This window comes from Bacillus rossius, chromosome 1 (assembly GCF_032445375.1).
Source record: "Bacillus rossius redtenbacheri isolate Brsri chromosome 1, Brsri_v3, whole genome shotgun sequence".
In the NCBI taxonomy this organism is placed as follows: Eukaryota; Metazoa; Arthropoda; class Insecta; order Phasmatodea; family Bacillidae; genus Bacillus; species Bacillus rossius.
In genome coordinates, this window is record NC_086330.1 from 39231334 (window position 1) to 39255650 (window position 24317).

General features: G+C 38.5%; 1 protein-coding gene across 1 annotated transcript in view; it reads right to left on the reverse strand.

The window, feature by feature from the left end:
• The window catches only part of LOC134535028 (nematocyst expressed protein 4-like), a 50193-nt gene that overhangs the window by 3348 nt on the left and 22528 nt on the right, over positions 1-24317 (reverse strand). The window contains exon 2 of the mRNA XM_063373863.1: positions 22716-23063. Within this exon, the coding sequence (XP_063229933.1) occupies positions 22716-23063 (348 nt within the window). The remainder of the gene's footprint in view (positions 1-22715; positions 23064-24317) is intronic.

Here is a 24317-nt window from a genome sequence, read left to right on the forward strand (position 1 = left end):
GATTTTTATCAAATTTTGTATGCATATTCAGTAGGTCTGAGAATCGGCTATTATCTATTTTTCATACCCCTAAGTGATAAGGGTTGTCCACCCTAAACATTTTTTTTTAATTTTTAGACAAAAACTTTTATTTAATTTTTTTATAATGTGGCATTAATAAATACACACAAACCTAAATTTTCACCATTCTATCACGAACCCCTAATTTTTTAATAGAATTTTATATTTTTCAACCCCGGTCGATAGCTGATCAATTAACACTTGATCAACCTTCCCCGCCTACAGCGAGCTCATTACCTGGATTAACACATAGACCACATATTAATATGAAATTCCATCCCTAAGGAAGTGAAAAAGTTATAATTTCATTTTATAACAGAAAAAAATCATAGGTCATAGACATACAAATAGTGAGTGAGTGTCATTTCTCTATGTCTGCCACACGATCATACACATAGTAAGGTCTGGCAAATTCATATTTTTTCTCCTTGGTGAGACCAGCCCGCAATAAAGTCGCTAATAACAGTTTTGTTCTTAACTTCGTCAATAGATAGAGTTGCCTTGAATTTTAAACGCACCATCGTTTGATGCGTTTGTCATGTCTTTAATTTTCGTTTGTTTGTGCCGTATGCGTTCCTATACCATTCATCCGATTGCGATGAAATTTTGGTGAGTTGTAATGCGCATGCTCGTGAATGTTTCTGAGACGGTATAACTATTTTGCAATAGTTGGAGCACAATTCTTTTCAAAAAAAGGGTGTTTATTTCATATTATATAGCGGCACTTCGTCTGTTTTTGTTCTGTAAGTGCGCACGCATGACACAATTTATTTAAATATAAAAGAGAGACAGAGATAGAGTGATATATATTTATATATATAGAGAGAGGGGAGGAGATGGAGAGAGACAGAGAGACAATTTGAGATAGAGCGAAGTATAGAGAATGAAATGGGTTAGATAAAGAGATATATAGATGTATAGAGCTATATAGAGATTTATATATAGAATAGATGGAGATAGTGGGAGTTATATCTTTATATATATATTTCTTGTGTGCGTGTGTATGTCACTGAACTCCTCCTAGACGGCTGGACCGATTTTGATGAAATTTTGTGTGTGAGTTCACGGGGATTCGAGGATGGTTTAGATTCACAATTGGATATTTTATCTCGATTCTGAGTTAAGAAAAACTAAAAATACACGCTTTAAAAGCAAAAAAACTAAGCATTGTTGATAATTAGCCTCCATGGCAACGGGCTTTTGCATTGTTGTTGCCTTCTGCGTAACCATGGGAAAGGTTTTTGGTAACGGCAGTGGCGTGCCCAAGAGGAGGGGTATGTATAATGAGAAGATACAAAATGTCCAGCGTAGAAATACTTACCGCCATATCCATATCTCACAAAAAGTACATTTGGGCAGGACAATGTCTGTCGGGTCCGCTAGAAAGATATATAGAGATAGAGATATAAATAGAAAGATAGAGAGAGTTATAGAGATATACATAGAGGGATAGAGAATTAGAGAGATAAAGAGAGATGCTTAATATACGTTTAAAAAATTACAAAAAAAAATTGATTGAGGCATTGCAACGCATGCCGGGCATTATCTAGTATGTATACAAAGAGATAAATAGAGATAGAGAGATACATATACATAGGTATATAGATGTAGATAGAGATAAATATATATTTAGATAGATGGATAGATAATTTGTATATGTGTAACAACTTCAAACATATTACAAAACAAAACTGAATGAGGCATTGCAATGCATGCCGAGCATTAGATAGATAATGGAATCTTTTCAATATTAGTAATCTCTTATTTTTAAGGTTTTTTCTATAGTGCTTTATAAGTCTCGACTACATACAGACCACCAATTTTTAGATATATACAGCTAAATAACTATACACTGGCAGAACAACGTCTGTCGGGATCTGAAAGTGATATAAATTATTTTGCACACTTGACATTCAAATTAAGAAGACAATTACTATTTCCATCTGATTTCGAAAAAGGTCCCCTTCACCCTGTGTTCAGCCCGGGCAACGCCGGGTACTGCAGCTAGAAATTCCCTAGAAATATTTTATATGGCAAAACAACGTTTGCCGGTCAGCTAGTGTATATATATATATATATATATATATATATATATATATATAATCCATGTGCCCGATGGGTTTCCCTTACTTTCATTTCCTATTTAACCACCTCTCAGGCGAATAATTGTCAAAAATCATTTCTTAATGCTTACCTACGTTATATAAGAAACTCCTATGCGTTGTCTGTCAGTGGCTGTAACACTCGCCTACCACCTAGGTGATTCGAGTTCGATGACCCAGCAGCGTCAAACACGGATTATTTTCAAGTGAAAAACATGGCGCACGTTGTCATGAGGCGGTGTGCTTTCTTGAGAAATTCTTCCCCCTCCCCAATATTCATTGAGTCAATAATCCTCTCTCTTCACTTCGCCACGAATCGTCTCTATTGAAACTATTATGTCGACCAGGCGTTAGGACTCAGTTCATTCGCTGTAGGTTTTGTGGAGTTAGACGGAATGAGTTAACTACAAATTGTCGTCTTGTCAACGTAAAGGTGAATAAGGGGCCCGCCTAGTCAGGAGTGTGTTTGTGTTGATGAGGCGGGGCGATAAGTGCGACTCTCGCTGGTGCTTCCAGCGCGGTATCGCCTCTAAATGCAAATCTGTGGACTGACACGCAGCCGTCTCGTCGTGCATAGGGAATGAGTTTGAAGTCTGTAGCCATAACATTATATCACGGAGGAATGAAGATAAAAATGCAATGCAAGTCCCTGGCTTGCTTTCAAGAATCTGTATCAGGTGTTTTATGCCTGAAAATTACCCCGAAAGAACGCTTTTAAGCTATTTTTAACTCTTCTTCAAAAAGAGCTAAAAAAACTAAATCCGGAAACAATGATAACTCATCCGTCCTCAGTGAATTCTTAAATGTTTTCGCAAAAATAAACCACTTTGATATCGTAAGCCATTTGGTATCTCGTTTATTTGGAAAAGGGGGGGGGGGGGGGTTAACTTCTGGATACCGTATGAGTGCCCGGGTATGCTGGGCCCTCGAAGATGGTTGTTTGTTGAAACGGTTGAAGCTTCGGTGAAGGGAAGCACCACGACAAAACATCCTGTCTGAAGGCAAATATCCTCAGGGCTACTTCAAGGTTAGGCGTCTAGTAGACAACTACTCCTAGGCCAGACTGTTATCGGTTCGGGGCTTTTTCTCTGGTATAAAACTTTTTTCTAGGATACAGGGGCTATGCTGTATTTTAACTCCATGCTGAGGAAGGCAAAGGCACATCATTGTAGAATCATTTTGTTGCCATAAAAACCTCAGGCTCGCTGTGATTTTCCAACGCGTCACATACTGGTTGTAGGCATTAGTAACAGTAACCGGCATAGAATAAACCTATAATTTAAAAAAAAATCCTAAGTTATACTTTAGAGAATACAAAATTCTGCTATATTTTATTCACGTATAGAAATAATTCTTTAACTGAAACTTAAAATGTTACGTTACCGACATACGTTACTAAAACCTGGATGAGTTTATTTCTTACTATGCCTAAATTATATGCGTACTTTCCCATGTATTCAAAATTTTGCAACACTCCACATGACGTTAGTCGTTTTTAATGTAAATTAAAAGATGACCTACAAATCAGCTTTTTTTAATTCAATGTATTATTTCTCATTATGAGCAAACGTGACTTTAGTATGTGTGTTTACATAAATTTTTATGGCCAGCCTTCGATACCACACGAAAAAAATTGCATTAAAGGTGGGTATGAATAGTAAAAGTTTATGCATATGTACGACTGAACCTCTAAGCTTATAACGGGCTCCGATCAATTTAAGGCCAAATCGGTAGGTCCTCGTAAATTTAAGTGTTGCTTGAGTTGTTTGGTTCGAAACCTCGACTTTCGCTACATGAGCGCGACTAGTTACCGGCCGTAACCACAGTGTAGTCAATCTTCAAAGAGTAATCGTCCGATCACAACAATAAATAACTGCGGGAATGGGTGTGCAGCCGCCCACCGCGCGCGAAAACAACTGGTCGGCGGGCTAGATGAGTCACTACGAGAAAGGAGATGGCCTAGCACTACGGGAAAGGAGGTGACCTCAGCCCAAGTGAAGATGATATGAAGATCTTGAACCACAGCGGGAGGGGCAGCGGGGTTTTTAAGCTCGCTTGTATCTTCGTGTGCAACAAGTTGCGACACCAGATGTTACGAGGCGCCAGTGAAGAACTATGAACGGTGCTTTATGCTGGACGAGAGTATTGTTACCAATATTTTTTTTTAAATTGGTTGTAATAATTTTTCGACAGCGAGGTATTTAGGGACGGCTAATGGGTGCACAATTAAAGAAATTGACTGTAGCAGCAACAGTAAATCGTGTGTACAAGATCTGACCGCCATGTTTTCAAACCTACTGATTCACAATAGCGCATAGGACGGTCTTGTGCACGAGAGACAGGTCGGACGCGTAGAAGGGACATGAATACATTTTATTTCTGTTACGGACGTATGGCACAAAAACCAATCAGAGCAGAGTAGGAATCCATTTTGGCAGGACTAGAAAACTGTTTATATTTATTAATCATATTGTTGCAAGAAAAAATCAAGATATTACAATGCTCAGGCGTATTTCCTGCTTTAAAAATTAATTAATGCTATTACTAATAAGTCACTGCTAAAACTTTACCAATTTCAAAAAAAGAGTAATTAAATACTAATAAGTTGCTGGTAACATTTTTTACAACACTTATTTATATGTTGAAACACTGTGACTACAAATTGCTGGTTAGATGTCACGGGATAATCATTTGTTAGTTTTGCTATTTACTAACATATGAGCAGATGTCGGATACATCGAAAAATTTCATTAGCTAAAATTAACAGTAATATTTCAATTGTAAACCGAGTTCACACAGGTCGTGCGCAAAGTCGTGCTCATGGCCTGATATGCACTCGCTTGTTTTTTTTTTTTAAATTGTGAACCCAGACTTAGTGCAAACGAGAGGGCGTGACAAGAAAAAATGTGACGGGTTAGATCCCTGGGGCTTGGTTGTGTTTCCAGATGGTTTTTTAATGCACGATTTTACCCAGATAGCTGTACGAATCTGCTAACAGAATTAATTTGAAAACCTTACAAGTTATGTCATACGTTCACGTAGGGTTGGACCTGAACTTTGCGGGACCCTGGACTATTTAATTTCAAACAAAACTTAACGATGATTTTGCTAATTTATTCAGCTTAAGAAAATTTGATATTATTTCTCTATAAATAATTCTCTCGCCAGTTTTTTAAATGCTTAAGGTAAAATTCCCGTGGAATCGCGTAATTTGCGAGGCAATGAAATATTTGAAAGTTTTTCTAGTGCATCATGAATTGAACTTGGCGTTGACTAGCAACTTTATTTACGTGCTGTAAAATCTGAATATTCTTTTACCCCACTAATGTCCATATTTTTAACAGAAAACTAGACCAACAAATAAAATGAAGATAAAAAAAAACCAGCGTGATACCCGGGACGATTGCCCGGCTTCCCCTGATCTGGATCTGCCTCTGCGTTTGCGTCACATCTGTATCAAAGACACGGTGACGTTTACAGAGTATTTTTTTTAATCAAGGGGTTTGGAAGATTGTACTTTGAGTAGCGTATAGGAGGACGACCAAATTATTGGCCCCGAGACCCCCTAGTTCGTTCCCCGACAGCCTTGGAGACAGTAACGCACCTTTGAATATATATACTGTATAGAAGTCGCCAGCCCAGGTTAAAATTTCTAATACGGTTATGAGGTAGTTGGTTAATTCACCGCCGCAATCGCCACCATCTCTAGGGCATCGACTTGTGGTGGTCCCTAGCGGACAAGTGTCGTACTCTTCAAACACCCCTTCCCCCTCCTGTGGAACGACGTTGAGCTGCAGTGAATGATGGATGGTTGGTGCGGGGAATGACAGCGGGCGACAGTTCTGCGCTCTAACGTCTAAATAACAACTAAGACGATACAGGGCGTTACGGCAGCGCACTGCAGCGGTGAAGTTCCCAAGCTGCTCATCATACGCTTCTGAAAAACGTAGAGTAAATCCTATCCACTCGCGACTTCTATACAGTATATATATTCAAAGGTAACGCACCAAGGGACGTGGGGGAAAGAAATTGGCCGTGTCGTATTGTATGGGATCCTACCAGCGTTGCCCTTAGGGAATCAGGGAATAAAAGAGACTTTTGGCTCGCCCGAATATTTACCTTCATCGTGTATTGGGTGCCCGGAAAAGTTACGAAGTTTACCGGGAGAGATGTCGAGGTCGTCTTTCTTAGATTTTACTGAGGAGAAATTAGACAATTGTCAGGTTACATTAGAAATACTTTTAAATATTGTGGATGGTTAGCTAGGTTACGTAAGCTACATAAAAAATTATAAAATAATGAGGACATTTTATTACGTTAAGTGAGCTAGATTTTATAAATTGTTAATTTCTAACCACAGTATTTCTAAAATAACTAATCTAACCAAACCAACTGTCAATAAAATTAAAATTATTTTTAATGTAGGTACTTAACGGAACGTACCATTCTCACGATATCACATACTTGTAATATTTACACCTAAGCTAACTACTCGTTAAAATGGTGAACTCCTAACATTTTGAATTTTTTTTATTAAAGTGGCTTTCCTTCATCAGAATGATCCAAAGGGAGTTTAGTTTAGTTGGGACCTGTGCGTGACGAGCGAGGGTAGCGTGAGGAGGGTTGGGTCGTGGCTGGGGCTCCGAGGACGCCCTGGGACACGGGGAGTATCGCCCGAGCCAGGATGGGCGACGCCCCTCAGGACCGCGGCCTTGAGCAGCGGGGCGCGCGCCGGGCGACGGGCGGGGGAGGACCCGACATCTGCTCGTGCGCGAACCTTTCACCCTGACATTTCCATCCGCCACCGCGTCCTCTGGCGCGCTCGTGGCGTGTGGGTGAATTCCTCCTCTTCCCTACCTCCCATTTCCAGAACATTCCTCTCCGTGCTCCTCATTCCCGCGCCTCGCCCCGGCCGTGACCTCCAACTCGCGGAGTATTCCACATCCGCGATAGGTTCCAGATGAACTTGGTGGTTTCACGAGGTTTAAGAGGAAAAAACTACTTATTGTGTATTGCAATCGTTACCGTAGTGCGAATTCCTGAAAATTTCCGCATAATGTTTCGAAGGTTTTTGGGGTCTGAGGCTATGGAACGAAACATAATGTCGAAATTTTCAGGAATTCGCACCACGGAAACGACTACTATATTCTTATAATATATATATATAGGGAATGTTTCATAAGATGGGACGCTGCCTAAGATTGGACAAACATAGCTGCTAGCTGTAGGCATTGAGAAGAAGCTTTCAGTGAGTGTATTCAGAAGTGCAGCCACGACTTAGCACGCCTCCCAGGAAATACGCCCATGCAGGTACGATTGAATGATTGAACAGTGGCTTCACATCTCGTCAACATCGGCGTCATTAAGGCGGCGACGAGACGAGAACGGAGCAACGACGGAACGAATGGGCGGGTGGAAACGGGAGTACCTCGAGAAAATAAAAACCCCAACCAGCTCACGGCATTACACTCCCCTCCCCCTTCCCTTCCACTAGAGAAAAAAGAAATCAGGGGTGCCACCCCTTCTCTTCGAGGGGCAAATTGTCCGACCAGTCGACCACGAGTGGCTCCCTACTACTCTCGGGGAGATTATTGGGGGAAAAAAAACGCAACGTGGTTGGTTACGTGTATTAGTAGCCGGCGACATAGCAACTGTGATTTCGCCATTTTTCAGTTGCGCAACGGGTGCTCAAAGATATGTAGAATTAGGAGAAGGGGGGGAGTGAGGAACATGGAGAATGCAAGCACGTAACGCCTGAAAGGCAGTGGTTTGGGATTGTACCTCGCTCCCTCCAGGGGCATCACGTGCACCACCGACTGATTGATGCCTCTGTGCGCCCCCCCCCCCCCCCATACTTCTCTCCTGCCCCACACACGCCGCCCGGGCGAGAGGCGACGGGAAACCAACGCGCTGTTCCCCGTTTCCGCGTGTCTTCACGCGGCCGACCTCTTGACCTGGGAGCGCGGGCTTTCTCGAACGCCCTCTGGGGCCGATGGAGATCAGGAGATCAGGAGCGCTCGAGTATCTCCTTCCCTACACCCCTCCCTTACCATGACGGTGACTGAGCGAAAGGAACCACCTGCAGAAAAATACGAAACTACGACGACCCCACGTTTTCTCCAACTCCCAGCGCTAGAACCCAATGAAAAAACTAGGCCGTATTCCAAAACACAAAAATAATATTTTTGGTGTTGAATAGGGCACACCTGTAGGCTAAACGTATTCCTAGTGCACGGTAGGACACGACCAGTACCCTATTTTTAGGGAACGGAGTTTAAGTGTCTTATCCGTTGCCGATTTGTTGCCTAAATTCCGCGCGTGCGCAGAGTTCACTTTTTCGTTGATTTTGTCCAGATGGCGGACCTGCGCTTGGCGCCATTGACTCGTATATAGTCATTTATGTGATCATCGGGGACATAACAAGTGTGTTGGTGTGCTAAATGAAACTTTATGATAGCGAAACTATCCTGGAATACATTTTGTAAACATTAATGGTTATAAAAGAAATAATCGCAGCTTTAACAGTACTTGAGAATATTAGAAAGGAGGTCATATATTTGTGCAAAGGTGCTTGTATCTAAGTATTTTTGCAGCAACTATTGTATCGATGTTTGCGAAACCCGCTACCATAAGTTGAAACCAGTTTCCAGCCTCGCACAGGGCACCGTTTATTAAAACGTTTGCTAATTTATTTCATTACTGTTATTTGGTCAGTAAACGTTCTGGAATACGGTCCGCGAGATAGATTTAGGTTGCATCCGAACAAGGCAGTGCTTATTCACTACCTTATCCAAGTGTATCGGAATACTGCCCGTAGTCTGTGGGGTGGTGGTCGTTTCTAACATTGAAATCACTCTGGTTAACGAAACAAATCGTAAGTACATAAAGACTAATGCATTTTAATTTTTTTTATTTAGCGTGAAGGCAGCTATCTGAGAAGTATCGCAACAATTCCATTATGTAATAAGTATTGCTAAAAAAAACTTAACCATCAAGGAATTAGAAAAAACAAAAATAATTTTTTTTAACCAAAAATGTTTCGTTGTCCAGAAGAGAAACGGGAAGTGTTGGTTGTTCTCATTTAGACTTGAATTATATAAATGGCAAAGATCGCATACACACACACACGTACACAAATCTTACCCCCATGATAGAGACTAAAGCAGCTAAGCATACAAATAACAGGAATATTTAATAAATTTGTATTTACAGTATGTATTATATTGTCTGGTGGCAAAAAACTTTTTTATTAATTATGTTAGGGAGTTCTGAAGAACATGAGGTTGGTTTTTCCCATAATTTGGTACAAGGTTAAAAAAAATTGTAAGGAGAAATAAATTGGTTTTTACGTCGCAATGTCGACATCGCCTGTTTTCAACAATTCTAGGTAATGCTGAATACGTATTCTGCCATTTGTCGTTATGACGTGACAATTACGCGAGGTTTTTTTATTTTTCGCGCAGAAAATATGTTGTCCTGTGCAATTCCCTAGTGTCTTTGGTAAAGCATGGGTTCATGTCGGAGCGCAGAGTATGTACTTCTATACGCCGTTCAGTCTAGAGGCGTGTTGCCCGTAGTAGATTACAGCTGATCTAAAAGCCTTGCTTATGATTTCCTGCTAGTCAGTAAAACGTTAGAAATTAATATTTTGTTTCAAAGTCCCGTTGACGGGGAGATGCTTGCACTGTTAGAAATTCCAGTATATATAAGGACTTTTAAACGAATAATTGACTGAAATAGACGAAAAGTTTTTTGTAGTTTCAGATAGCTGGTTCTGCGTAGAAACTTATCCGTTTTCTGACTTATGATTTACGTTTTTCATTTGAAAGAAGGTAAACGTTGTACATTTAAAAGTGTTTGGATGTTTTGTTAATATCCAGAGATTACTTTCGTAGATTAATGATCAAAATAAGTAAGATCCTTACCCATACATTTACAAAGAAAACAGTAAATTTATGAATATCCCTGTATAATTTGTAACCAGCGTTCTTCGTATGTTTAAAGCCCCCCGCCTACCCGGGCACACACACGGTGTGCAGAGATTCAGGAAAAACAACGCGATATCCGAGATATCTGAGTGGGGTCTCTTTATGAAATCATACACCCTTGACTAGAGGGCCTCTTAAGGTGAGAATTTATAACAGTGTAGAGAAGGTGGCGTACAAAGGCTGAGAACAGGGATATCATTAAAGGAATCGCCATTATCCTGTAGCACATTACCATTCCAACATTCGCTTATTGCTGGTTGTTCGGGAACTCATGGAACACCAAAATTAGGATGTGCGATTCCATTGCCTTATCATTGCACCGCCATGCTTCATGGTTTCAATCTGTGTAATGCAGGCTGATCTATTAATTTTTTTTTCGACACGTACGATTGACAACATTGATCACAAAGTTATCCGTGTACACTGTTGAAACTTTTCAGCTTGTGTATATTACGAAGAACACTGGTTAAAAATTATCCAGAGAATTTCGCCAATTTACGGACACTGATATTAGTTTCTTTGAACATGAATTCAATAGAACTTCTTTATATATTGACCAACCTTCCAAAAACGTGCTAGAAAAACTCTTATTTTTTCCACGTGTTATTTTATCGTTGTTTAAAACGAAACATACAACATGGAAATCAAAATACGGCGTAGTTTATAGGAATCTTCAGTTATTGTAAATTACGAAGTACTCTTCGTTTATTTTAGGTTTAATTCTTCGTTGAAAAGTCCGTAAATTCACTGTAATTGCTAACAGTGTAAGAATTATCTTTTGGACAAAGACTACCACGACTGTCCCGAGAGTAGGATCATGTGCAATGAGACTTAACTCCGCGTCTTCATTAAAGTCTTCACAAACGACTGACCACGGGTAAAATGGAAATGTTTCTTGCCCATATCCATGGCCAGTTTTATTTTCCGGAATCCCTAAACAATGCTTAACCCTGCGCAGTTGTCTGTTATTACCTCGCTGTCAATACTTTTAATCGTTCGCTCTTACGAGTTACCTAAATAGCTTATACTGTCATTTTATATTCCAGCCGGTAACATTTTGTGAATTATGAAGAATTTCCGTATTGTTCTTTTCTTTACTGAATTACCGTAGTTCTCACTTAAGCTAAATTATTTATGTGTATATATTTACATAGTATCAGCCTTTTCTTCTGATCGGAAAATTACGCTAACTTTTTAAATTACTATCATAAATTATTTAATTTTATTAATATAAAATATTTATTCAATAGCTAGTGTTTAAACTTGTCGTCCAATGAGGAACATCACTGCAGCGTTCATTCTTTGAGTAATAAATGTTCTGTCCGCAGAAACTGAGGTGCTAAGATTAGTTCCTTTTATTATGCATCTGTAATTATCAGGCAAGTTGCGTTGGTTTGCTCAGTGGTTTAAGCTCCTGGTAGGCGAGTCAAATGTCTCGGGATTGAATTCATTCCATTTCGGGGAATTTTACCCGCTTCCTTCGCGAACCCAGGACAGCGGGTTGATTACGAACACTCGCGGAGACTTGCAATTTCCTCTGTGCTCCATCGAAACACGTACCGCGTTTGGTGACTACGAACTAATATGCGGTGTGTATTTAGTTATGATTCATGAGATTGGTTAGCCACGGTATAGATCTGTGATGTCTAAGGGCCAGCGAGCACTGAATAATCAACGAGTACGTTAAATAAACAATTTTGTCAATGAAATATGAACAATTATTTTCACTAATAAACTAAATATGAGTTTTTTTATTTGATTTTTGATTTCGAATTTTTAAACAATGGGCGATTTGTTTGATAATTATTTAAATTAAAGATGGAGTACAGTAAATGTGTGTCTTCGATGTTGCAATACCGGTGTAATGTCGTAGAAAACATAAGACGATCAATAAAAATATTACCGTAATAATTACTAACTTCAAATATTGTTTACGTTAAACTTAATTGTTAATAGGTTTGAATCCTTAAAAGTTCTAGCTATGAAAAATTGAAAATCATACCACTAAAATTACACATTATTCAATACTTATCATAGTTAAATTACATCGCATAATTGCTATTTGTTTCACCACCAACTGCTATATAACATATCGCCTGTGCGATAAATACCGTCCGAAATATGTGTTTATACTCAAAGGTTACGTACGGTATATATCTTCAGAACGTCATCAATGACCGGATTTTAACGAAAAAAAAAAAATATTATGTTCGAAATCACGCAACTTTTTCCTGCGGTAATCTCCACGCCCAAAGATGTTTACCGTGTCTTGTACCGCAGAATGTGTGTTCATGATAAGATTGTTGGTGCTGTCGTCCTCTCACCTCCGTACTGCGGAAAGCAGATTACTCCCGTTATTTCCCTGTGGAAAAGGACTGCACGCCAATCAACATCCCTTGCGGAACCAGTACAAACTCCCCGTCAGGGGCGGGACTGGATCGGCGTGGCCACCTGGCTGTGAAAAATGGATACGTCATTCCATTGAGACCGGAGGTGTTTGGAGAAGAGCTACAACTAGAAGCTGAGGCTACGCATCGCAGCATCGTTGCCATCCAACACCCTTCACCCATGCATCTTGAATAGGGTTGACTCGAAGGAGAACCCCATCTTGGGAGTACCTCAATTACACCTTCCCTGTCTATCTATCACATTTTTGGGACCGCAAAGAAAACCCAGAGAACCCTATTTCCGTCCGAGGCCTATCCAAACGATACTAGCTATTCAGGCTCTTACTGTGGAAGGGAATGAAAAACCACCACAGAATAATCATGCTAAGTCTGCCTTAGTCATTCCTTCGTCATAACTAGAAACACATAACTTAAAAACACACAAGATATTATTTTCTAAGTTATGCAATTTCTAAGTTGTATATTTCTAAGTTATATAGTTCTAAGTTGTGTGTTTCTAAGTTAGGAAATTTCTAAGTTGATTTTTTTCTGCGTTATGCGTTTCTAAGCTATGGTCGTTTTAACTTGTGGCAGTTCTAAGTTATGTGGATTTCTTCGAGTATTCTAAGTTAAGACTGCACTAAGATTTGTGTTTCTAAGTTATGTGTAGATCTCCATGGGAACCACTCCGTGGCGATGCCTGGGGGGAAGGGGGTTGCCAGCCAACCTCAAAGCTGTTCACACCGTCGTCATGTTTAATATTCTTGGGAGCTAAACCCTGGTGTCTGTGAAAGTGCACTTCACCATGATGAAGTTTCTAAAAACAGGATAATATAAAGAAATATCGCGTAATAAACTCCTATGTGTTGTGAGACCTGAGATAACGCAAAGTATTGTTTAAGAGAAAAAAAAGAGGGGGAAAAAGAGCAAGGGAAATCATCAGAAGCTACAGGCGAAAGTTGCGGTTTATGTTGCAGCCACCAGGAAGCTAACCAAAATAAATTGTATTTTACCAAAACGGCGGTGCGCCACTCCACGCCTACAGAAACGTGACGACATTCTTCAAACAGGAACTCTATGAGAGAGAATTATGAAATGGCTCATTGGGACTCTTCCTGGGTTTCAACGTATGCAGGAGTCAAATCTACTACTATTCAATGACTTCAAACCACTGTTTTCTCCAAACTAGCTCAAAACTTTTTAAAATACACCAACGTGTATGCATTGAACTGCATTAAGCAAAATTAAGGTTAAAATAGATGTGCATTATAAAATACTTTAATTTAAATTGCATCATAAGTTAGTTCTTTGACACACAATAATGTCCTGTTCTGTTTATAAAATTACTCTCGCGTGTACAGTATGTTGTAAGCCTTAATATAAAAACACAAAATTTCAAATTTAACCATAAAAAAGAAGTTTCATTTAATTTGTGTCTAGAATATTACTTTTACATTACTGTTGCATTAACCAAGCAAGATAAAAATAAATATTTTCAGGAAATTTATTAGTCGTAATTTAAACTTTAACAATTAAATTTACCTGCAACCTTAGTTCATACATTTGTGTCGCACACGTAGTTTAAAGAGATTTAATAACTTTCTTGGGGTTGCTAACCAAATTTGGTAGATTTATTTTACTTAGCAATGGCAAATAAAAGATGACAGAAAGAAAAATATAATTTCTCCGAAGCTGGAAGTGTAATCCAAAATTCAATTCTGGATGATCGTATATTGTAAAATATTTTCATCTTAAAATCACAAAGAACACTGGTTATAATCACCTTGTGACCTTCAAAATTTACGAATATTTTAGTAAATTTCCGGGTACTGAGCATTAACAAAACCATCCTCAACAAAACTATTATTCTTTTTCCAAGCCAATTTTACCTCGGTTATAACGAAACACATAAATCGTATTTTGGATTCAAACGAAGTGAAATTGCACACTGGAAATAGATTGTTTTTAAATTTATGGATCTTCTCATGTTATCGTGGATCCTGTAAATGAGGCCTGCAGAAACACGTTGAAGATGCTATGGACGCCATTAACGCTAAATGTGTTCGTTTGACTTTTAATCTCCGTTCAGCTGCATATTGACCCATATTAGGTGATGATCATTTCAGAAAGGCTTATATTAAGTTCATGATACGTTCTAGTAAAAACTGATATAGAGTAATGTTAACTTTAAAAATATAATATAATTTAATTGATTTTCACATTAGGTAAAGTAATTTTTGGGTTTATTAAGAATTTTCTGGTTTTTTTGTGTGTGCAGGTTTTTAGTGTGTGGGGGCGGCTGCACAACAAGTGATATTTGGAGACACGAAGTACTATTCGTTTTATTTCAGGTAAATCCATCGTAGTGAAAAGTCTGCTAAGTTTCTTCTGCCGTTTCTAACAGTGCAGTGCCTAGAGTGAACGAACTAGCGCGTCCGCAATGGAACGCGGTGCTATAAACCACTTGGGCGAGAAACGAAGCTCGAATGCCACTCGGTCGCGCCTTTTTTTTTAAAAGAATTAAGACGCGACTCTTAAAACGCCTTTCGCATCCCGGGATGAGATAACAGCCGGGCCGACCACGCGGTTTCGGGTCGCACTTCCCGAGTCTCGGACAGCGGAGAGGTGGCGCCCGGCATCCCTGAGTAGGGAAAGTTAATCGAGATACGAAAAAAAAAAAAAAAAAAAAAAAAAATTCTCTGTTACGATCGATATGTGTTGGTATTTCTACGAGGGTGAAAATGAGGGGAGGAGGGAGAGATTCTAGTTTCGGGGACCAGGAAACGCACACGTGCGTGATGGCGGGAAGCATAAAATAGATAAGTTACGATAAGGCGGAGGCGGGGGAGAAACCGAATGAGAGAGGGGAAAGCTAATGGAATAACACCGTGAAATATTGAACTCAGTATTCATCTCTCTCTCTCTCTTTCTTTCTCTCTGGCACGCGACGAAAGAGCCCTTCAATCAAAGAGAAATCTATTTTAGGAATTAACTTTAAGTACCGTGTGCGCGTGTGTGTGTGTGTATCTCACTAGTTGAATAAAACCTGTCATCCCGCCAGGAAAGATGTGATCACGTGCATGAGTCAGCTTTTTCAGCTTAATTAATGAAATCGTTAAAACGTAATTACTTCCATTCGTATTGCTATATCGCTATTCAATCTAGTATTTTTTTTTTTTAACCAACCGAGCAATGATACCAGGGGAAAAAAAATTGTGAGAGAAGGGAAGAGGAGAAATTATGCTACACAGGTACAACTTGCGAACGGTCACGGTGAAAGTGACCCTTACGACCCGAGCTAAAAGGCCGGTAGATCACTGTCCTGAATTTTTTTTTACAGGTGGAAAATTCTTGGAAATAGGAGTGGGGGAGTCGCTTTTTTTTCCCTGTTCGTGGATCTTCGGGTACTAAAAAAAATTTGCCTTGGTGTTTTTTCTGAGTAAAGTCTTCATAATTTGTCACAAGCACAAATCCGGTACAACATAGCATTTTTAAGGTTTTGATGATAAACGTCAAGAAAGTAAACATTAATACTGCTGTCAGCTTTCTCCAGTTAAGATTTTAAAAGGAAATAGAGTTATGTGTCATATTTAGTTCATGATTTATTCTAGTTAAAACTATTATAGAGTAATGTTAACTTTAAACATATCAAATAATTTGATCATTTCATTAGTCAGAGTAATTTTAGAGTTTATTAAGATTAAGAATTTTTAGTCTAAACAAGCAATAGCTGCGAAAATAAAAACATTTTTATAAAAATATTTCATCAACATATCCCCGAAAAATAAAATAAAATTTATATTAATTTAGAATAAGTAAATATTCTATCTAAAGGCTATTATTAATTGTAGCACGTAATTATTGTTATTTAAGTTTTACGTTCATAAAAATGTATGAAAGAGTTTTGCTTGAATAATAATTATATTCGCTGGAACAATCCTCGAACCAGGTACATAAGTAGAAAATAATGTAACCATTGGCAGTTTTTAATGAGCTCTTTGATCGTGCTTATCGAGATGTATTGCGTATATGTGTGTGACGTGGATTATATATAAAAAAAATTCATTTTGCCTTATATTTTGCCCGAAATTTCTTAAATGGCCTTGTATAAAACCTATAGGTCTAAAGAAACAGAGGAAGCACGTTAAATAACGCCAACTAAGGCGAACGATTGTCTCATGATTGTTAGAGAAGGTGGGCCAAATTTTTGGGTTTTGAAGTACACAATTTAATTTATAATAAAGGGAGAATTTTTTTTTCATGTATCTACACTAATTATTTGAGGAAAATTAACTCTACCATTCTGTATCTGTGAAGAAATAACTTATCGCGCTCTTACGCTTAGTAAAAGAAAATAAATTAATGGAAGGACACAAATGACTAAGAAGTTACTGAAAAAATGTTTCTAAATCAGTTCCTTTCCTCCTCACCCACCAAAAATTGATTTTTTTTTTTTGAGTAATGGACCACCGCACTTTTCGTGTTAAAGTTGCTTTAAACACAAGGTACCTAATAATTTAATAGTATCACGGGAAAGTTATTTTTAAAGATTAAAAACCTCAAACCTGTTATTCTTATTCATTCAGTTCTTCACATTATTCTTAGCTCTCTTATTCCATACACTTGACTACGTATCAAGCACCATCCATTTAAAACCTAAACTCTAAAGAAATTCTCGCAACACTGCAGACTCTTGTAAAAAGTGACCGTCTGATTATTATAATGTTATAATAACTGAAGCTTATTATTTATTTATTTGGCAAAACTGGTTAAAAATATATATTAAATTTTTGTTTAGAAGATAAATAATAAAATATCAAAATGCTATTACTTCAACGTTCGTCATCAAATAAACTCTAAACTGAAGATAAACCAATATACATTTCAATATGCAAAAGTGTAGGCCTATGACTTTATTATAGTGCTTTAATTGCTTGTAGCTTTATCGTCTAGCATTATTTTCAAAATAATGCAAATATATTTGTATTAATAATAATTTGACAAACATGAGAAAATATTGGTATTATTAATAATTAGAAACTACGCTAGTTAAAAAATAAATATATAACTTGAAACTGTTTTTATATTTTTGTATTGACTTTGTCATAATATATCCCGTAGCATGCTTGTTCATTTAAGATCACTTAGCCGGGGCCGAAATAATTCTGAAACCACTGTGGTACTGGAGGTCCCATGCCTTAATATCATTTATAATGTGTTTAGACTAGATGATAGGGAAGTGCCTAATACTAGTCGGCTTTGCAAACGTAATACATATAAATGAATATATTCCTGGTATGTGACTACAAACACTTTGGTGCTAGGAGATACTTGCAATGACCGCCACACATCCGATGAAGTTTTCTCTCATCTGGACTGTCAGGAAAAGAAGCTACCAAGTGTAGCTTTATGAGACGACTATAGAAGCCACATTGCAGTTTGGTTAATTTAAACACGAAGGAATCAATAATATAACAAAAAAAAAATTTCCAAACGCGAAATAGTGGAAAATAATTGAGGTTTCTTTTAAGGTTTCGAAGACTCTAAACACGCTAAACTGAACAATTTACAACTTGCTATTATATTTTAAGAGGATCTCGTTGATAGCGAGGTTCTAGAGATGTAAATGTTAAATTTGGTACGGAGCAGGAATATTAAGGCTAGAATTGGCCGAAAGCTGTAAGAAGAAACTATCCAATGTTTGGCGTGTGAAGATTTCCGAAACCATAGAAAACCAAAACCAGATTAGCCGGCCGGGAAGCGAATCCGGGAGTCCAGTCAGATGCCACTGTGCCGCCTCAATCTATCTACACTATTATAAAACTGTAACTGTCTGTTGGTCTGTTTTGTTTGTTTGTTCGAGCATGACTTAAAGGCTACAGGACTGATTTTCATAAAAGCTATTGTGTTTAAATCTTATGATGAGACTAAAAAAACTGGCGTTTATTTTATCTCACTACGATGATGGAAGCCGGAGATGTGTAACGATAAATTTTCATTCTTTTTCACAACCAAACCAACATAAGGTGAGTTCCCATTTCAAGTTCATTAATTTTTGAAATCTCAAATGTCGGTATCTGTTCACAGAACCAGATGAAAATGTAATTGTGAAAATTGAAATAATCTAAATTAAAATTAAATTGCCACGTATTTTACCAATTTTAAAACAGGCTACCTCATAAAATGAAAAAGAGACGTGTGATTTAACCGATTTTAAATATGTCCCCTGAGAAACTAAAACGGGAGTTATAAATTCAGCATATTTAATATATATAAAAATTCAACAAGCTTAAATATTTCCACTTTCCAAATTTTTTATCTTTTACGGTTATGTTTTGAATAAAATATTTTATACATGTGCTAATTTATTTGGTCATTTTCTTCAGTTAAAACGTTTGGAATCATCCACAAACATTTCTTAAAATGGTACAATATCAACATCCTAAAGTTGCAACGAACGAAGGCGCGGTTTATTAGCCAGTTCGTTCGGTAATAAAATTGTCGGCAGGAGTCTTCAAACCCGGTTGCCGAAATGTGCCCACCATCCCGATAATACCGCCACTAGTCTCTATCGGTACTTTTATCTCAGCGTCCATCGCTAGAAGAAACAAATGTGCTATTGTGAAGGTTCTCCTTTTTTTCTCAGTTCATCTCTACAGTCTTCTTCGTGACGACCCTCACCTGACAAACCGGGCCTATCACAACCCCGACGGCCGAAGAAGGGGAGGGGGAGCCATTTAAGTACTCGCTGTCTGTCGACCCCGCCCGGACGACCGCTCACCGGGTCGTTAGAACGCGGCGGGTGTCAGGAGGCAGTTGTCGACGGCGCTGCGAGTCGAACAGATGAATCGACTCGGAGAGTTCGTTGTTATTATCTCTCCGTCTCTCTCTCTCTCTCTTTCTCCCTCCCTCCCTCTCCCAAGATGGGCTCGGCTGCATCCCAGCGACTGGCGGCTCGGCGATCTCCGGCAATCTCCGGCGGAGTGTGTTGCCCAACATGGCCGCGGCGCGGGAAACGGGGTCTGACCTTTCGCAAAGAACGAGGCCGGGTTGGTTTTTGACGCGGGGGAAGGGTACGCTCGAAGAGAACTGCAGGCAATCATGCCAAGCTGCGCAGTGAAACATAAAAATAAAATAAAATAACATCGTGACAACAGCATCAAACGACTTATTTACCAGCGGGTTCTATCATAAAAGTGCGTGTATTGGCGGACGCAACCGGCACGAGGTTGAGGTTATGTAAACTTACCCACCACTTGGGCCATGTTTAAGTATAAACTAGGCAAGAAACGCAAGACGCAAAATGTTCAACAATTGCGCCGATTTTAGGTTACCGATTTATAAATCACGCAAGACGTAATTACGTAACGTATGTATTGTTCTATTCCTAACTTTCTAGCGTTTTGGTTTGCGTTTTCGATGGCCATATTTGAGGATAAGTTTTCCGATTTTTTTTTTTTAGACGCAGATGTTAAATGCATTTAAGCCCCCGATGTTCTTTGTTATTATTTACATCATGTGAAACTCATTAACTCAGGTACTTTTGCAGCTAAGTTAGCCATCAAACACAGTGCACTACAGATGTCGGCTGAATGGATACATTAGTGTCAAATATAATTTTTTTTTAATATGTTACGGACATAGCTTTAAATTTATGAAATGCATGTGTTGTAAGGGATATTGATTCATAAACGCGTCAAACAACCAGAAGAGTTTTTTTTCCCTCTTTGTCTTACTCAGCATGTTGGTTCCCAACCACTTCCATGTCGAAAAAGATCCCTAAAATATTCGTACATTGCAGAGAATCTCGATGCCGATGAAACACGAGATGGCAATACTTTATGGACCAGAAGAACAAACAAAGTAGTACCAAAACATAAAATTTGATACTGAGAGGGAAGGAAAAAAATCACTATAAATTAAATTTTTTCTCTCGAAATTCTAAAGCATTTGCCGGCATGATAACCATAATTTCTGCATCCCGCAATAAGAGCTGGGGTTCTTATGAAGTTCAACAACATACATGTCTTACAGACATTTTCCATTTAAACTCCACAAAAAAAAATTTTTTTCTGTAATCATACAAAATATTTCTTTGTAAACCAGTTGCCAAGAAATATTTTGTAATAGGTACTCAACAAAGATATTTTAACTTTGTACAACATATGGGTATGATTATTTTTGCATATATATAAAATTATATTTTCGAGATAATACTGATGATTAATTAGGAACATTGGCGCATAATTTTATGTTTTGATTGATTTTTTATTCAAGCATGATTTTTTTAAACATTGGAATAGATTATCATATTCAATAATTTGACTTTATTTTGTTGTAGGTATCATGTTTGATATGTGGGCATTTAAAACTGGAAAGCTATTAAGGAAACGGTTTACAAATAACTTTAAACAATTGTAAGTACTGGGACAATACTCAACATAAATGCCCGTGTAAGAATCCGAACCCAGTATTGAAAAGAAAAATATTTTGTAGCGATACAGTTATTTTCAAGTAGTTGTAAGAGTTGACAATTATCTGTAATTTTACATAAATATTTCTGTTCCATTCACAAAAAAAAATTTCCAGTGTAAATTGGTTTAAGAGGGAGAAAAGTTTATAGGGTAGTTATACACACACTACACAGAGAGGAATGTTATTTTTACAAGACGTTTTGTTTCTAAAAACTGATAAAACTGTAGAACCACTATTACACAAAACTGTAGATATTTAATGCACAAAACAAATCTCAGCTGACTTTTTCTACTCTTAAGTGAGGCTTTGTTTAAGTACACAGAATCATTCTAGTTCGATTAGTTAATTTTTTTATAAATAACTCTAAAAATTTAATTGTGACATAATAATCCCGTAACAATTATTCTGTAATTGGTACATACTGAGCGCAGGTCGTTATTTCTCATTGAAGTTAAAAAAAAAAAAAAAAGGAAAATGAAATGTGTACTTTTTAAATTTATTGTTTACCTTCGTTACAAAACTATCTGCAGCTAATATTGATACATTTCAGAAGAATTCTTTTAATGTATTTTAAGCTTTTATAAAGCTAGATTTAGAAAAAAATTACTAGTTTAAGTTATAAATAAATATAATACAATTAAACATGTGTGTGTCCCGAACGTCTTTAACTTACGGTTTTACACATCATGTTAATTATTTAAATTTTTCGTCATTAGTATTATATAAAATATTTTTGATAATCACTCACGATCACTCTTTTGCATTTTTTGTTTGACCGCTAGTTCTGCGACCACATTCTTACACATACTTTATTTGTGATCTGTGGAATATCACAAAAGTGATCGTATTCATGAACACTTGCATGAATTTTTTGGCTCGATTTGTAACGCTTAGTAAAGGAACGTTTACACGGGTAGAGTAATCGGTCCTGTTACTTGTCCTAGTTGCTAGCGATTTACTCTACCCGTGTAATCGATTTATTACTTGCCCTAGATGATATTCAGTTTACTTTACCCGTGTAATCGATTTAATACTTGTCCTATTTGCTATCTGTTTACTCTTCCCGTGTAATCGATTCATTATTGCCCCAGATACACTCCCATTTACTCTACCCGTGTAATATTGATTCATTACTTGACCTATTTGCTATCCGTTTACTCTTTCAGTGTAATCGATTCATTACTTACCCTAGATGCTATCCCGTTTACTTTACCGGTGTAATCGATTCATTACTTGCCCTAGATGGTATCCAGTATACTCTACCCGTGTAAGCGCCAGGGGCGTATCCAGGGGGGGGGGGGGGCCTTAGCACCAAATCTTTAATTAAATTTCTTATTCGTCACTCAAACAAATATCATATTAAAAATTAATACAATTTTTACCATTACAATATTTAAATTTAAGTACCGAAAACTGCTAAAATAGCACTATTTTACACCTTAAAAACCAAATTTTTCCGGGGGAGGACCTCCGGACCCCCCGCTTTAATACGGGGGGCCACGCTTCTTAACACCCCCCATACACAAATCCTGGCTACGCCACTGGTAATCGCTCCTTAAGTTCCTACGTAGTGACAACATTTGTAAGGAAACGTAAAATGTAAATAGAGCTATTGTGATAATTTCCCAGAAATGTGGCAATGGCAGTAAAAGGAAACAAATGAGTGTCGTGTGTAGACTGTGTCGACGGTCTGCGGTACTCACATCGGAGGGGTAGCCGGGGGTCTTGGGGGGCGGCTGGGGAGGGCCGGAGGGGTAGCCGGTGGGCGGCTGCGGTGGCGGCGGCTGCGGTGAAGGGTAGCTGGGCTGCTGCTGCGGCGGCGGCGGCGGAGGCGGTGGCGGCGGCTGCGGAGAAGGGTAGCTGGGTGGCTGCGGCGAAGGGTAGCTGGGCTGCTGCTGCGGCGGGCTGGGAGGCTGCGGCGGCGGCGGGAACGGCACGCTGGGGCGGTCGTAGGTGTAGCCCTGCTGGTCGGGCGGCAGGTACTGGTTGTTCGGGCCGGACTGCGGCCCGCACCGCACCACGGCCACCGTGGCCAGCAGCAGCGCGCACCTCTGTCGGGAAGGGGGCAGGACACAACACTCCGTCAGTACGCACAGCTCCAGAGGGTGTCGTCTGACCGCTACAAAACTGCTACACCGATTGCCACCCTCTTAAAATAAATTATTTATAAAAAAAAACGATTGACATCTGTAAAAAAAAGCCAGAATAATATGTGTTTATTAAATTTATAATGATACCAAAGACACTTTGTGGGGGGGGGGGGGGGGGCTACTAAATAAAAAAACAGGGAGGTAAGAAATCTACCAAAAAAAAAGGCCAAGCCTAAGACACTCAACAGGAACTTAAAACACTAAAAAAAAAAAAAAACCTCGCGGACTACGACACAATCGTCAAATGACGTCTTCCCTCAGGCGCCTGCCGATGTTCTGATCGCTCACACGGTGACGTCACGTCGCGCAGTTCGCTGAGCCACGCCCACCGCTTGTATATAGCAGACGGCACCTTCTCGCCGCGCTCCGATAGCAGGATTACCAACCGAGCTGAACTATTATTGCTGAAATAAGTACGTGTATTGGTATGTAGACAAATATTACTCTAATCTACTAATATGTTAGGCCAATTAGAAATCACAATTTTTCCTATTAAATTTATTACTCATTACAGACGTCGCCGTCGGCCTAAATATTTTGTATTGACACCTACTTAAAGTTTTTTTTATGGTTGTTATGTTACCTAATTATCTGTTTGAAAATCGCTTGTTTTAAATTGTTATTTTGGTAACTTAGCGGTCCCCCGACGCTTTTAAAAATCAAAAATTATTTGAAAATTACCAAACAAATGAGTTTCAACACAATTTCGGCCTTGTTTTGCCTATATTAATTTAAACTTAGCCTATTGCATAATATGACAATCGTGTTACGAACATGAGTGGGATGTGCTATTGTAGTATCTATAAACATATCTTACAAATAATCCTGAATATCATGCAAACAAGTGGAACGCGTTATTCTGTTAGTAATCACAAAATGATCAGTTACATTATGAAGGTACCAGCAGTATCGCGTGTGACTTATTTCTTTGCTAGCTCCAAGCACGCCAGGAATAAAAAGTGTTTGCTATTAAATTTAAGGTGTGTTTGCTCATCTATTTGCATTCCAGGCATAACAAGTGGTGAGTGATTTGCAGACTCCAATCATAATATTTAATCGCAGTTTTGAAGAATGACCTTCCAGCCTTGGAAGAATGGATATTTAACCCGTCGACGCATCGCAGCAATTAAATATTATTATTTTTTTCTATCGATA